The sequence below is a fragment of the Jaculus jaculus genome, chromosome 12, assembly GCF_020740685.1.
Source record: "Jaculus jaculus isolate mJacJac1 chromosome 12, mJacJac1.mat.Y.cur, whole genome shotgun sequence".
Taxonomy (NCBI): Eukaryota; Metazoa; Chordata; class Mammalia; order Rodentia; family Dipodidae; genus Jaculus; species Jaculus jaculus.
In genome coordinates, this window is record NC_059113.1 from 99,641,005 (window position 1) to 99,655,544 (window position 14,540).

General features: G+C 38.3%; 1 protein-coding gene across 5 annotated transcripts in view; it reads right to left on the minus strand.

Moving 5' to 3' along the window:
• The window catches only part of Fbxw7 (F-box and WD repeat domain containing 7), a 204,971-nt gene that overhangs the window by 22,561 nt on the left and 167,870 nt on the right, over window positions 1-14,540 (minus strand). For 2 of the 5 annotated variants that reach the window (XM_045131787.1, XM_045131788.1), the window contains exons 4-5: window positions 7,482-7,564; window positions 2,372-2,513 (exon numbers count right to left, since the gene is read on the minus strand). In XM_045131787.1, the coding sequence (XP_044987722.1) occupies window positions 2,372-2,513; window positions 7,482-7,564 (225 nt within the window). Of the gene's footprint in view, window positions 1-2,371; window positions 2,514-7,481; window positions 7,565-9,838; window positions 10,368-14,540 lie in introns of those variants that run through there. The other 3 variants (XM_045131789.1, XR_006632966.1, XM_004655865.3) reach the window with 2 other exon arrangements.

Genomic DNA, 14,540 nt, shown 5'->3' on the forward strand with positions numbered 1-14,540 from the left:
TGCAGTGCTGTTCACGCAGTAAGGTACACGCATGACAACACATGTGTGTTCCCACTTCCCTGGCAGACTAGCGATGTTCAGTCTTTAAATATCCCTTTAAGACTATATACAAACAGATGTCTGAATTTTATTTTTACTACTTCTTATTTATAGATAATTTTTTTTAAGTTTAGAACAAAATTCTCAGGCATATACAGCAAAAATGGAAATTAGTTAAACATTTAAAAAAGTCATAAATCTGAGTTTTGCAAAAGAATATGTGTGTGTGGGAGGAGAGAACAATCCTCTGGGGAAAGGTAAATTTAATCAATGAATAATTACAAAAACAAAACACCACCACCCAAAAAAAAAAAAATAAATAAATCAAGCTAGGTGAGGTAGCATACACCTTTAATCCTAGCACTAGGGAAGTAGAGGTAGGAGGAGTCTGAGGCTAGCCTAGGACTTCAGAATGAGTTTTAGGCCAGACTGGGCTAGAATGAGAACCTACATTAAAACACCCCCCCCCAAATTAATGTACACACACACACACACACACACACACACACACACACACACACACTTTTGGAGAGAGAAGCAGAGATAGTGAGAGAGATTGGGCACACCACCCAGGGCCTCTAGCCACTGCAAACAAACTCCAGACACATGCACCTCCTTGTGCATCTATCTGGCTTACATGGGTCCTGGGGAATCAACCCTAGGTCCTTTGGCTTTGCAGGCAAGTGCCTTAACTGCTAAGCCATTTCCCCAGGCCCCCAAATGAATTAACTTAAAAACTTTTTGTAATGTAGTGGTTTGTTACATCTCACAGACAATAAAGGGCAACTTTCACTTCTGATTGTGCCCTTTGGGGCGGGGTTAAGTCCTTGGTATGGACACTGTTCACACTGCCTCTTCACCCTCCACGCCAGTAGTGACCACCCTTTGCTATCTGTGAGACAGCTAAAAATGTCTTACAACATTTGTGTTTCAATTGAGAACCAGGACTCTAACCTTCTACTCCTAACACTGTTACTCTTCCCCACTCACCTCCCCAAAGGTTCTGCTAATGATTCTGATATCATCTCAAAGGTACACAACCATTTAGACAAATACACTGAAAAACAACACTACTGTTAAGTTTTTTAGCTACAGAAGCAAACAAATGAGACAGCTGTTTTGGTTTTGCTTGGGTATTTAAAATATTAGGGTTCATGTTAACAGAACATCTTACATAACTGAAATACCAAATAAAGGCCAGTAAAGTGCCTTTTTCAACTATAATCTCCTTATGTATTTGTTATTAGGCCAAATATTCAAGCAGGTGCAAGTAGCAAACAAGCTCATTGCCTACTAGTATGGTGGCTACCTCCAGATAGCTTCACACTGTAGAATTTGCAAAGACTGAGCACTTAATCCATGACAACTGTTTTACTAAACTTGGTTTATATGTATTATCTTATGGGGAGAAGTGTTAAATAAATTACATATCACTATCTTAAGTTATAAAATGCCTAATACTGAAGGTTCAGTTGTAACTAATCTTCCCAGTGAATGTTCAGCCACAGAAGTTAAATTATTAATAAAAGATAGTGATTGGAACTTGAGCACAGTAATACCATGTGCAAGCTAGACCCTGATGAGAAGCTAAGACATGCCCACTAGAGCAGCAGTGATGGACAAGGGACCTCCAGTGACTAATAAGAGTTCTTTATTAATCTACGCATTACACTTTTAATCATTACACTTAAAAATTACAGTGATTTCCCTTATTTTTAATAGCACGTTTAAGATATGTCACATAAGATTTACCATTGAATATTTACTTCATTTGTTCCCAGAATACCTACCTTCAAAAAAAAAAATATATATATATATATATATATATATATAATTTATTTTTTTATTTGAAGGAGAAAGAAAGAGGGAGGGGGGGAGGGAGAGAGAGAGAGAATGGGCATGCCAGGGCCTCCAGCCACTGCAAATGAACTCCAGATGCATGTGCCCCCTTGTGTATCTGGCTTATGTGGGTCCTGGAGAGTCGAACCAGGATCCTTTGGCTTTGCAGGCAAATGCCTTAACCACTAAGCCATCCCTCCAGTCCCCATATCTACCTTCTTGTACAACCATTACACTACTCAGTTCCAGAACACTTCCATCACCCCTGTACCTATTAGGAGTTTGTTCCAATCCTTCCCTCCGCTTACTGCCTGATAACCTTTCATCTGCTCTCAGCCTCTATATTTACCTATTCTGAACAGAATGAATATGGTACCTTTTGTGTTGGATACTTTCATTAATGTTTCTAAGGTTCATATATGGCACAACACATAACAACAAATCATTCTAATGAAGTGGGCACTTCAAACAATGTGCTCACTGACATAGTCACCTGAAACATTTTCAGCCATTCCTGGAGGCCTGTGGGTGGCTGGACAGATGTAATCCGGCGTCGCTGTTGCCCTTGGCCATTGGCTGCTCTCAGGTCCCCAAAAGTTGTTGGTGTTGCTGAACATGGTACAAGCCCAGTGGTACTACAAACAAACAAACAAACAAACAAAAAAGCCAAAAAGAAAATATAAAAATTAAAATTAAAAAAGGTACTAGGGTAGAAGCAAAAACATAAGTACTAAGAACCGTGAACTCTGACTTAGTAAGGATGACATGGCATACTTCAAACATCAGTATAACTACTTGGTATTCTTAGAGAGCAAGGGCACACAAAGCCTACTCTGCTGTTCTTATTTCTTTTTTATTTCCCCTTGAGATAGTCTCACTATATAGTCCAGGCTGGTCTTGAACTCACAACCCTTCTGCTTTAACCTCCTCAGTGCCTGAAAGGCAGGTATGTGCTACCATATGTGGATCCGCCTTTTCATTTTTTAAAACACATTTTAATTAATATATTCGCAAGGAGAGAGAGAATATGAGAATTGGCACACCAGAGTCTCTAGCAGCTGCAAATGAGCTCCAGATGCATGTGCCACTTTGTGCACCTGGCATTACAAGGGTACTGAAACCAGGATGTTAAGGCCTCCCAAGCAAGTGTCCTAACCACTGATCCATCTCTCCAGCATCCCCCCTTTTTGTGAGTGTGTGTAGAGATCATTCATTTGTGACCTGTGTGCGTGTATCTGGATATGTGTGAGCATATACTTGGGTGTGTGTCTATGTGCACAAGGAAGCCAGAGGTTGACACCAGGGGTCGTCCCCAACTGTTCTCTTTAAAAGACAGGTCTCTTACTCAACTTCACACTCACTGCTCAGAGTAGACTAGCTAGCCAGCAAGCACTGGGCACTGTCCTGTTTCCGTCTCCTTTGCGCTGTGATTAGAGGTGCATCCACTGTGACCAGCTTCTACATGAGTGTGGGGAACTGAACTCAAGTCCTCAGGCTTCCAGAGCAGCAAGTACTTTACCACAGACGGAGTCCTCTTCTCACCCCACTTTCTATTCTCAAATATTCCACCCGCCGACACAGCCATCTGCCACTATCCCAGCACCACTATGTGCCACCAAATGGAAGACCTACGACAAAACTGCAAGTTGTCTACCCGTATTTCCTTAGGCTTGCAGGTATAAAACTCTGCTTAATCTCTAACTGCCATAAATAAATACATGATAAATAAATCAGCAAACAAACAAACATCTCCTCAGAAAATACAGGTCCTATTACTATGGTCTTTAAGGACATACCTAAACAAAAATTTAAGTTTCATTCATAAAAAAAAATATAAAAGTATCAACTGCTTTGAAAACCTCAGAGGTAAAATCGTCTTAGATTTCACTTAGCTACTAAAGTCCTTAACTTTAGATTAGATGTCTTCAAAATTATTTATATTTATTTATTGCTAACTTTTATAGCCATTAATTAAGCTGAGTCTAGACATTTGGCAGTAATCAGCTTTGAGTAGAAATGAAGGGTTTTTTTGTTATTTATTTATTTGTGAGAGAGAAAAAGAGGCAGAGAGGGTTGGGGGAGAATGGGTGCACTGGGGCCTCTAGCTCCTGCAAACGAACTCCAGATGCATGCACCACCTTGTGCATCTGGCATACATAGGTACTAGGTAATCGAACCTGGGTCCTTAGGCTTTACAGGCAAGTTCTTTAACCACTAAGTCATCAATCCAACCCTAGAAATGCAGTTTTTCAAAACAGGTATGAAAACTTATAGACAAAATTAAATTAAGTGAGATAATCTAAACATTCTATCTAATAATTTAAACTGAGAAAATTAAGAAACTAAACAAACCTTAAATTAAATTCTCCCAACTAGTAAAACCAGGGCATAAGACTAGATGGTCTAACTCTAAAGCTGTCTTACACTCTTAATTGCAAAAAGAATATAATTGCACTACTCTAGAAATACATTGAACTTTTACTTTCTAGTTCCTCTAACCTAGCTAGAGTATTTAAACTCAAGGTAAGTACCAAATAGCAAGCAGTTTTGTTATAGAGGCTTATTAAAAAATACAAAAGGGGGATGGTGAAACGGCTTAGTGGTTAAGGCATTTGCCTACCAAGCCTAAGGACCCTGGCTCAATTCCTCAGGACCCACATAAGCAAAATGTACAAGAGGGAGCATGCATCTGGGAGTGCTTTTGCAGTGGCTAAAAACCCTGGCACACCCATTCTCTCTCTCTCTATCTGCCTCCTCAAATAAATGAATAAATAAATGAAATATTTAAAATAAATAAAAAGGGTAAACTGGGCATGGTGGCACACGCCTTTAATCCCAACACTCAGGAGACAGAGGTCGGTGGATTGCCGTTGAGTTCGAGGCCCCCCTGAGACTACATAATGAATTCCAAGTCAGGCTGGACTAGAGTGAGACCCTACCTCGAAAAACCAAAAAGTAAAATAAAAAGGGTAAAAAAAATTGGTTAACAAAATTACACTTGTAAAATAATCCTCAAATTCACTGGCCTATAACAATGAAGTATTTTAAATCCCAAGAGTAGCCAGGCATGGTGCCTCAAGTCTGTAATCCCAGCATTTAGGAGCCCAAGGCAAGAGGATTGTTATACATTCAAGCCAGGATGGGCTACAAGTAAATTCCAGGCCAGACTGCGTTACTCTGAGACCTTGTCTTCAGAAAACCAAACAAACAAAAAACAAAAACAAAAACAAAACCTCACCCAAACAAAAATCCAAACAGCATACACAAATTGTATTATAATAGCTGATAATCAAGGTTTGATAAATCACCGATGAAACCACAACCTGTTTTTTCCATTTCAGTTATTTTGTTAAAAAATGTACCACAGAGCTGGAGAGATGGCTTAGTGGTTAAGGTGCTTGCCTGCGAAGCCTAAGGACCCAGATTTCACGCTCCAGATCCCACATGAACCAGACGCACAGGGTGACGCATGTGCAAGGTTGCACGTGTTCACAAGTGTTCACAAGTGTTCACAAGGGGGCGCACACCTCTGGAGTTGGATTACCATGGCTGGAGGCCATGGTGTACCAATTCTCTCTCTCGAATAGAAGAAAAAAAAAAGGCTAGTCTATTGGGTTTGCCTCAAAAAATAAAGTAAAATAAAAAATGTACCTCAATCACTGTATTTTTACAGAAAAATCTTCATACCTGCACCTTTCAAATCTTTCAATATTTAGATAATTATGACAATCTAATATTCAGTAAGTAAATCCATCCATCCATCTTTCAAATTCAAAGTTAAAGTTTCTTTTTCTCCAAAACAAAATAGGATGTGTTACTTACTTACATTTCCTAAGAAAAAAATAATAGAAAATCAGTTTCATCTTATTCTCTGTCAAAAGCCTGTTCAAAGTATCACTAAACATCATATATGTATGTGTATAACTGACAAACCCTTTAAAATTAAGAAATAAATATGAAGTTGGTTTTAATTTTGCTTTCAGTATAAAAAGTGAGCAACTAAAGACAAATATACTACAATGTGCTCCTCAAGAAAAATTCACCGCTTATATATAAGATCATCAGAAACAGCTGAACATTTAAACACCTTCGCCTTGCATTAGCCATATTAACAGAAGACCATGACCATATAGGTGACTGGAATCTATACATTAAAAACTAACGTTTACATTCAGTTTAACATAAAACTCGACTTCTTCCTCCGAGAAATCATGCAGGCTAGGAGGAAAAGCAGAATGAAGCGAAGGTTTCCCTGGTCTCTCTGTTCCTCCACACCCTCTGCTGGCAGGGCCCCGGCACGCTGCGTGGCTGAGAGGAGCCGGGACGCAGCTCAGAGCACTCCCACTGAGCAGCAGGTCCTGGGCAGCTCAGCTTTACTTTTCTCTTTTGTGTCATCTCTGTAGACTGTTCTGTTTGTGAAATCACTCAATTACTATATTTTCCACAATTGAATAACAAAAATACACTGTTCCTCTGGAGGGAAAAATGCAATGCAAAACCCTGTTGTGCTTCTTCCTTTTTAAAAATGTGGGCAAGCCCAGTGTGGTGGCGCACACCCCCTTAATCCCAGCACTCGGAACACAGAGGTAGGAGGATTGCTGTGAGTTCGAGGCCACCCTGAGACTCCATAGTGAATTCCAGGTCAGCCTGGGCTAGAGGGATACGCTAACTCGCAAAACCAAAAAAAAAAAAAAAAAAAGAAGAAGAAGAAGAAGTGGGCAATGATCATTTCATTCTATTGTATACAATAAACATGACTAAATCAAAATGTTTTGAAAAAAATGTCATAACCATGAAGTTCTGTTTTCTACTGCTAGCTTCATATCACTTGAAAAAGTGACAATTCCATTTCTTCAAAAAAATTTTTAAAAAGGCCCCTAAGATACTTTTGTCATTTAAATGTTAAAATCTATCATACCAGTTGACATCCAAAGCCATTTTTAATTGGTTGGGAAATAAGATATTGTGCTTAAGTTATTCTAATTAGCGTGAGAGTGGGGAAAGTTTCATAGTGATGCAAAATCCAAAAATGATGGACAGAAGCAAGAAACAAGACTATGATTGTATGTTGTTGTTATGGAAACTACTCTACCAGAGCAGAAATGTATGTGTTAAAACATGAAACTACTAAGCTAACAAAAGGGAATTTCTAACACAATAATTTCATGAAGTGTTAGTAATTGGGATGCTTACTTCATTACTTAATAACTTACCTTCAGTTTCATATATATAAATATCTACCCCAGAATAGCAGTTGCTATAGAAACAAGATACTTTTGCTCATATTTAGACCTTATGGTTTACTTTACTTTTCAGAATTCCCTAAAAAAAATTGTGATTTAAAATATTTTTTCATTGAAGAACTTCTGCTTGTGTCTTATTCCACTGTATTAGTAACAAAAACACAAACTCTAGTTCCAGTCCTTCCCACTGAAAAGTGATAGATGCACTTTCTTAATTCAAAATCTGTTGAAATGGTCTATAAGACTAAACATTGGCAGCACTATTATTCTATGAATAACAACTCAAAAATGTTTTCATAATCACAAACCCCAAACCCATGAGCACCATGACAGAATAAACACTGGATCTGATATCATTACCTGGTATATTCTGAGACTTTGCATGGTTTCTTTCCCAAAGAAAAGGAACGGACCTCAGAACCATGGTCCAACTTTCTTTTCATCTATAAGGTAAAACAAATAAGATATGTTTTGTTTTAAAAATCACCTGTTCAACTATCAAATCTTGAGTCTGCATTGTAAATGTTAAAAAACTATTAAATTTTCATGTGTCTAGGATAGAAAGTAGCATTTAAGTAATACAGAAAATAAATGTTTCATACTTTTTCTATGTGGACTAGTTTTACTCTTTGTAGACTGGAAAGGTAAATTTTGCACCAAGCATTTTGTTGAGAAGAACCATGTATAGTGATCTAAACTCTGATATTCATCATAAATATTCCCAAGAATACACCTTTCCTTGCTTCCAGTTTCATAACCACCATAAGAAAAAAAAAAAAAAGCTTCATATTAGCCATATAGAAGGGAACCATATGTACCAAGCTTTTCTTTACTAAGCTTCATGTTTCTTTTAAGATTTCTTAAGGTAACAAAATTTAAAATTTCAAAGCCAGAAAATATGAATGAGTAAATATATGAATTTTAAACACTCATATCAGTATAATAGAGTAATGAAAGAAATATAAATAAGGTAATCTTGAATACTGATTACAATAAAGGAGAAAGCAATTAACATGGATGCTAAAAGCCAGTTTAAAAAAAAAAATCTATAGCAGAAAAATCTGGATATGCTATAAAAAAGCAGAGAGGAAAAGTCATCAATTGCTATATGCCCAGAGTACAGCTCACACTCAGGAACTTGAAGCAACAACAATATTTTAAAAGACTGAAAAAGCTGCATAAGCTATGCCCATTTATATTTTAAAGGTGCTTTATTATGAAACGCTATACTATCTCTATGTTTAGAATTGTATTGTCAACGTAACTATCACAATTTTTATTTCAATTTATTACAGTTAACTTAGGTCAACTGACTATATGTTTATTATCAAACTAGAAAGTATGATCCGTTGAGAATGGTCTCTTTTTTACTTGCATCCAGTTACGAGTTACTGCATCACAGCTATATTTGTACAGTAAGGTGAAGACCTTTATTCTGCATCAGCCTCATGTTCCTACCTATCGCCTCACATGTATTGCCCCACAACACAGTACGGTACATTACGAATATTAGAGAGCACTAAAAACACTGCAACAATCTTCTTGAGATTGGATAGCAAAGACTCCGTGTTTCTCATCAAGACAGGCTTCTCATAAGTACGGGGAATCCTAGGATGTGAGGGACTGATGTGAAGGCACAGCAGGTTCATCCACAACTTAAACCTCAGTGCATGAAATATCTACTGGAAAAGAAATGGATTGGTCTGGTTTCCTTCCTTCGGAAGTTTCTGTACTCATATAATTTTAAAGTGAATTCTTTCAAAACACTACATTTTTCCCTTCTCTGTCTAGGGAATTTTATTGAAAAAAAAAACCCACAATATAAAAGATGTAATACATAGGTACCCACGTGTTTCCATGTGTATAATTTAGACATACAGATATATACATACGTGCAAATGATCTCTCAGGAAGGTCAGTCAGTACAGATTCTGATAACTTTCATGGATATTTTCATAATTATTATGAGAACCTGTGATATTCACTGTAATTAAGTTAGTAATACTGCTTTCAGAACTTCCCAGGATGTCTTGTAAATACATTGGTGAAAATATCATTTACCACAAAAGGAAACTTTATTTCCATGTTAGAAATCTTTCAATGACTAAAAATGCTTAAAATATATAATCAAGGAAATCACTGAGAAAGGATTTTTATTTTTAAAATTATTAGAAAATAAAGTATCCCCTGAATGATGATAGAAATATTTTTTAAATATCGTACTGCTCACTGAAAATACTGACTTTATAACCAAAATTAATTGTGCAATTTTTAGAGGGGCACAGAAAGTAATATAATTTTTAGATATCAAGCCCAAACATTCCCGTCAAGTAATTTAAAGGTCAACTAATGGGAAAAATGTAGATCTCTATATAAAGTATATATAGGCACGTTGAAGGGAGAGGGTTCACTGAAAGCCAAGTAAGGCTAGAGAGCATTTCCAGGTCAGCGTTGAACGGAGCCACATTGCTAAAGTCTCTATACATTTTTAGTGAACCATTCTCCCATGATGACATACATTTTATTTCATATTTCAAGCTCTCCCAGCTCCGCTGTCTCCCCATCATTTGCTTACACTCATGAAACAGAACAGAACACCAGACACCAGCCACCCACCAAAATTAGAGGATACTGCAGCCATCTCTGATGTTGCCGCTCTTCCTTCTCAGGCAGGCACACACGCAAGCACAAGCACAGCAGGAACACAGCTTACTTACTTTGTAAAAAATCATTTTTAATGTGCCGTAGAAACCCATGTTGTCTGGATTTTTCCCCTTCAGGGGTTCTGTGCCCCCGTGAGTCCGGCTGCTGGGCAGTCTCTGACAATATAACCCCTTTTCAGGCAGGTATGTCACGGATTCTAGCGTGGACATGCTCAGGCACGTCAGAGGAGGAAGGCTGGGGAGCAGAAGCGGCCGGCGAACTCGGCGGTCCAGGCGGATTCGGATGCAGCCCAGCAGCAGCCCCGGCCCCGGCCCGCGGCTCGCTCCTCGCGGCTGCCTGGGACGCACACACATACATGCAGCCCGGCGGCTGAGGAGAACTCCCGGGAATAATGAGGGAGAGGCGAGAAGATTATTGGAGGAGACTCTGCCCTGTCAAAGCCTTCACGGAACAGATTCCTCCCTCAGAGGCAGAGGGATCAGATTACATCTTCCCTTGAACGCGGAATGGTGCAGTCCAGGACTCAGCAATGCAGACTGCACATCAATTATACGCTGATCCGCTCCAGGGAGCCCTGGAGCACACCAACGCCAGCACCCGGCCCGGCCCTGCCCAGCCCAGCCCAGGGAGGATGCGGAGGCAGAGCACGCCCCCACAGCACAGCCCCTCTCCAGAGCAAACTTCAGGAGGCGATTTTTCGCATTTTTTTGTAAAACCTACATTTTTGATGAGTTTTAAATAGCAATCAATATTCCCACAAATAAGTCTTTCCAGAAGCATTTAAAAATGAAATACATTTTCATAACCCCCCCCTTCCCTAGCAGTGGCAAAGCAGGCTATTTTCACTTAACTGCCATCCTCCTGGATGGTACAAAATGGGTAATTCCAAGGGGAGAAATTATATTTTGGGGGGAACTGCCAATAAAGTAAACGAGCCTGGAGTATTACAGCTTTACAGAAATTATGTAATATAAGCTCTATCCCAGCCGACACACCTCGTGTAGAGATTTATCTAGGCTTTTCCATGCTCTTCTTTTAAAATACAGTTTTTAAGGAAACTACCCTGCACTTCATCGATTCACAGTAATCATGAGATTTTTTTTTTTTACTATTGTTATTTTGGATTTTTGAGGCACAGTCCTACTCTAGCCCAGGCTGCCTTCAGGCTCAGTGCAGTCCTCCTCCCTCACCCCGAGTGCGGAGATTATGAACTGACATGATAAGCATGAGCCGCCCCCAAGGGGAGCCCAGGCCATGCTCAGTGCAGAGCTTCCCTCCACAGCTGTGAGTCTTGAGTAAACAGCACTGAACTAAGACCCCCAAACTGCTTTGACAATGTCCATGCTTATCATTAAAAAGAAATTTAATACAATAATAAAGGAGCCAACTTTCCCTGAAGGAAGCATTTTTCCTAGAATGACTACTCTACAAATCTAGATATGTCATCTTGCAACTTACTACACAGCTACCTCCAGAGGCAATTATAACATTCCTTGGACTAGAAAGGCCCATTATTAAGGGTCTAGTTAATTAACTCCTACTTTCCCCATTAATGTTCTTTATTACAAGTAAACTGTGTCTATAGTTACTTAAAGTACTTAGTTTCTTCAGAAAAAAGACTACTACTTGAATTGAATATTCTCTGCAATGGTGGCAGACGACTTTCTTTAGTTAAATGACTCCTAACATGCATAAAATAGCATCAGATTTTTAAAATGTATGTTTACCACTATAAGACATTAAGTCAGTGCACTGTCTTTTACTTTAAAACGCAAATGAAAGTAATATACTATAAAATTTTATAAAAATGTACATCTTGGCTCCTCTCTCAGAAATTATAATCTACTGTTGAGTATATTTTCAAAAATCTACCTGGTTCATTTTTTCCTCCAGGAAGACAGTATGTCACACACTCGCAGAAGTTAGTTTTCAAAATAACCAATCAGCTCTCTTCAGAGGTTCTTCAAAAGTTCTTTTTAAATTGAAATCACTTATTTTCGTTCAGAAAAAAACAAAACAAAAAAAAAATCTGATTGCTTAGAAAAGATAAATGGACCCTTATTTCCAGTTTCTACAAGCTTCAAAATAACCATGACTTAGGAAAAAACAATTACGTAATGAGTAACTGAAATTTCCTCTAGAATTGATCAGTGGTAGTTAGATGGCTGTTAAGATGAGTGGAAGGCCGATGATGTAATAGTACTTACCTTTGACTTCATGTGTTATCTCCAGTTAAATTAATCTTTTCTAAGTCTACTCAGGTCAACCTTCATGAATGAGATAGGGGAGAATGTCTCACAATCTATGACATTTAAAGAAGCAAACATTTTGATGTTCTTTCTATATTCAAATCAATGCTGTGCTGGTTGTATGTCTCCAACAGCTATGAAGCTAAAGGAAAACCTACTCCAAATGTTCATCAAAATGATATACGAGAAAACATACATGAGGTGGACAGATTACTTAGCCAGTAAAGCACTTGCCTAGGAAGCTAAAGGACCTAGGTTTGATTCCCCAGGATCCATGTAAGCTAGATGCACAAGGTGGCACATGCGTCTGGAGGTCATTTGCAGTGGCCGGAGGCCCTGGTGCACCCATTCTCTCCCCCTCTCTTGGCCTCTTTCTCTCAAATAAATGAATAAATAAAAAAATATTTTTTTAAAGAAGCATACACTGAGAAGTCTACTCTACCACACATCCACCATCTACCATGGTTCACACTTGGTAATGACTTTTATTAGCTTGTCTACTCTTGAGATGAAAAATGTGTATGGCTATAATTACTAGTGATCCTATTTTACCAAGTACTTAAACAGTTCTCCCAATATCTCATTTGCAATGTTAATTTAACTGTGAGGAAAGAAATTGCCAAGCAAAGCTTGTTGGCCAGACTCTAATTGGATTTCAAAGTAACAAAGTAAAAATAAAATTATTTTCAACATCCTCTGAAGTATTATCAGTGAAAATTGTGATCTATCTATATGATCTATGATCAGAATCTGCATTTGAACAATGCAAATGAAATCTTTTGCATGTTTCTATTCCTAGCAGTCTTGGTTAAACTATAGTTTCAAACTAACCATATTTACATTTTTAGTGACATGAATGTTTGTATCTATATTATACAGAAAAATTTAAATATTAATATATAACATATTAATACTATGTTTCTTTTATATTTTTGTCTTATGCTAGAACATTAAGTAGTAACTTCATTAAAAGATTAGCTACAGGGACCATTATGGAAGAGGGGGTCAGAAAGAATGTAAGAGCCAAAGGAAGGGAGGAAGGAGACTGGTTACAATACCATCTTCCAGACAAAAAGTGGCTTTCACAGTCACGATCTCACAGTGGCTGACACTACCTACCCAAGGAAGGAAAACAAACAAACACAAAGAAACAGATGCTATCACAATAGAGGAGAGTCTAGGTGGAAAGAAGAAGAAACTCAGGCCAGGTGTGGTGCGCCAGCACTCAGGAGGCAGAGGTAGGAGAATCTCTGTGAGTTCAAGGCCACCCTGAGACTTCATAGTGAGTTCCAGGTCAGCCTTGGCTAGAGCCAGACCGTACCTATCAAAAATAAATAAATAAATAAATAAAAGGGCTGGAGAGATGGCTTAGCAGTTAAGCGCTCGCCAGTGAAGCCTAAGGACCCTGGTTCGAGGCTCGGTTCCCCAGGTCCCACGTTAGCCAGATGCACAAGGGGGCGCACACATCTGGGGTTCGTTTGCAGAGGCTGGAAGCCCTGGCGCGCCCATTCTCTCTCTCTCCCTCTATCTGTCTTTCTCTCTGTGTCTGTTCAAATAAATAAATTTAAAAAAAAAAAATAAAAAGAAGAAGAAACAACTCAGTGGATGGGGCATTTGGGAAGGGAAAAGGTAAGATAGTGGGAGGAGATTATGATTGTGATTGCCTATATTTATGAACAATTCCAATAAAATGTTACAAAAATAAAGATTAGCTAGTGTACTATACCTAAGGAAACATTTAGGTGTGTTTGTTTGTTTTTGTTAGAATATAGCACATATGTTTTCATTACAATAAACTAAATTTTTGTGTAATTTTAGCCAGGCAATAATTTTTTCCCATTCTATAAGGAATATTTTCTTGTGTTGACAACCTATAAGCATTATTTAAAATCTATCAGCAAGGAGAAACGAGCACCAATGAGGCCCTGGCTCCTGTCATCCTAAGTGCACTGAGTTAGGTACGTCAAGACGGATGATAGCAACGTCCTGGGAAAAAACATCACCGAGATAAGCTGATGTTTCTGGCTGCAGAGAATAAGCCTCTGGGGGGAAATGGCAGTGGCAGGACTGATCCATGAACTAGTACATGGGAGATGGGTCAAAATGAGCAATGGCCGGGATTACCGAGTTTGTTAGAAGTTCAACTTGTAGTTATAGGCAGAAACAAAAAATAATCTATACACAGTGAGAAAAATATAAACATTCCTCAGTGAATAGTGTCGCTTCCAAGTACTGTAGTGTCAACACTAAGAACTCATAAGGATTCTCCTTACCTTGACCTCCAGCCCACTATTTCCCTCATATATTCTTCTATTTTCATTAGTACTAGCTCTATTAGTGTTCACTGTCACTTTTTGTACATCTCTCTTCCCTACTCCTTAAAGGATTGCATTTAATGCATTTGTAAGACACCCAAACAATGATGTGTAACAAATAACTTAATAATATATTTTAAATATTTTATTTATATTAGAGAGAGAGAGATTTTGAGGTAATAGGCATGCCA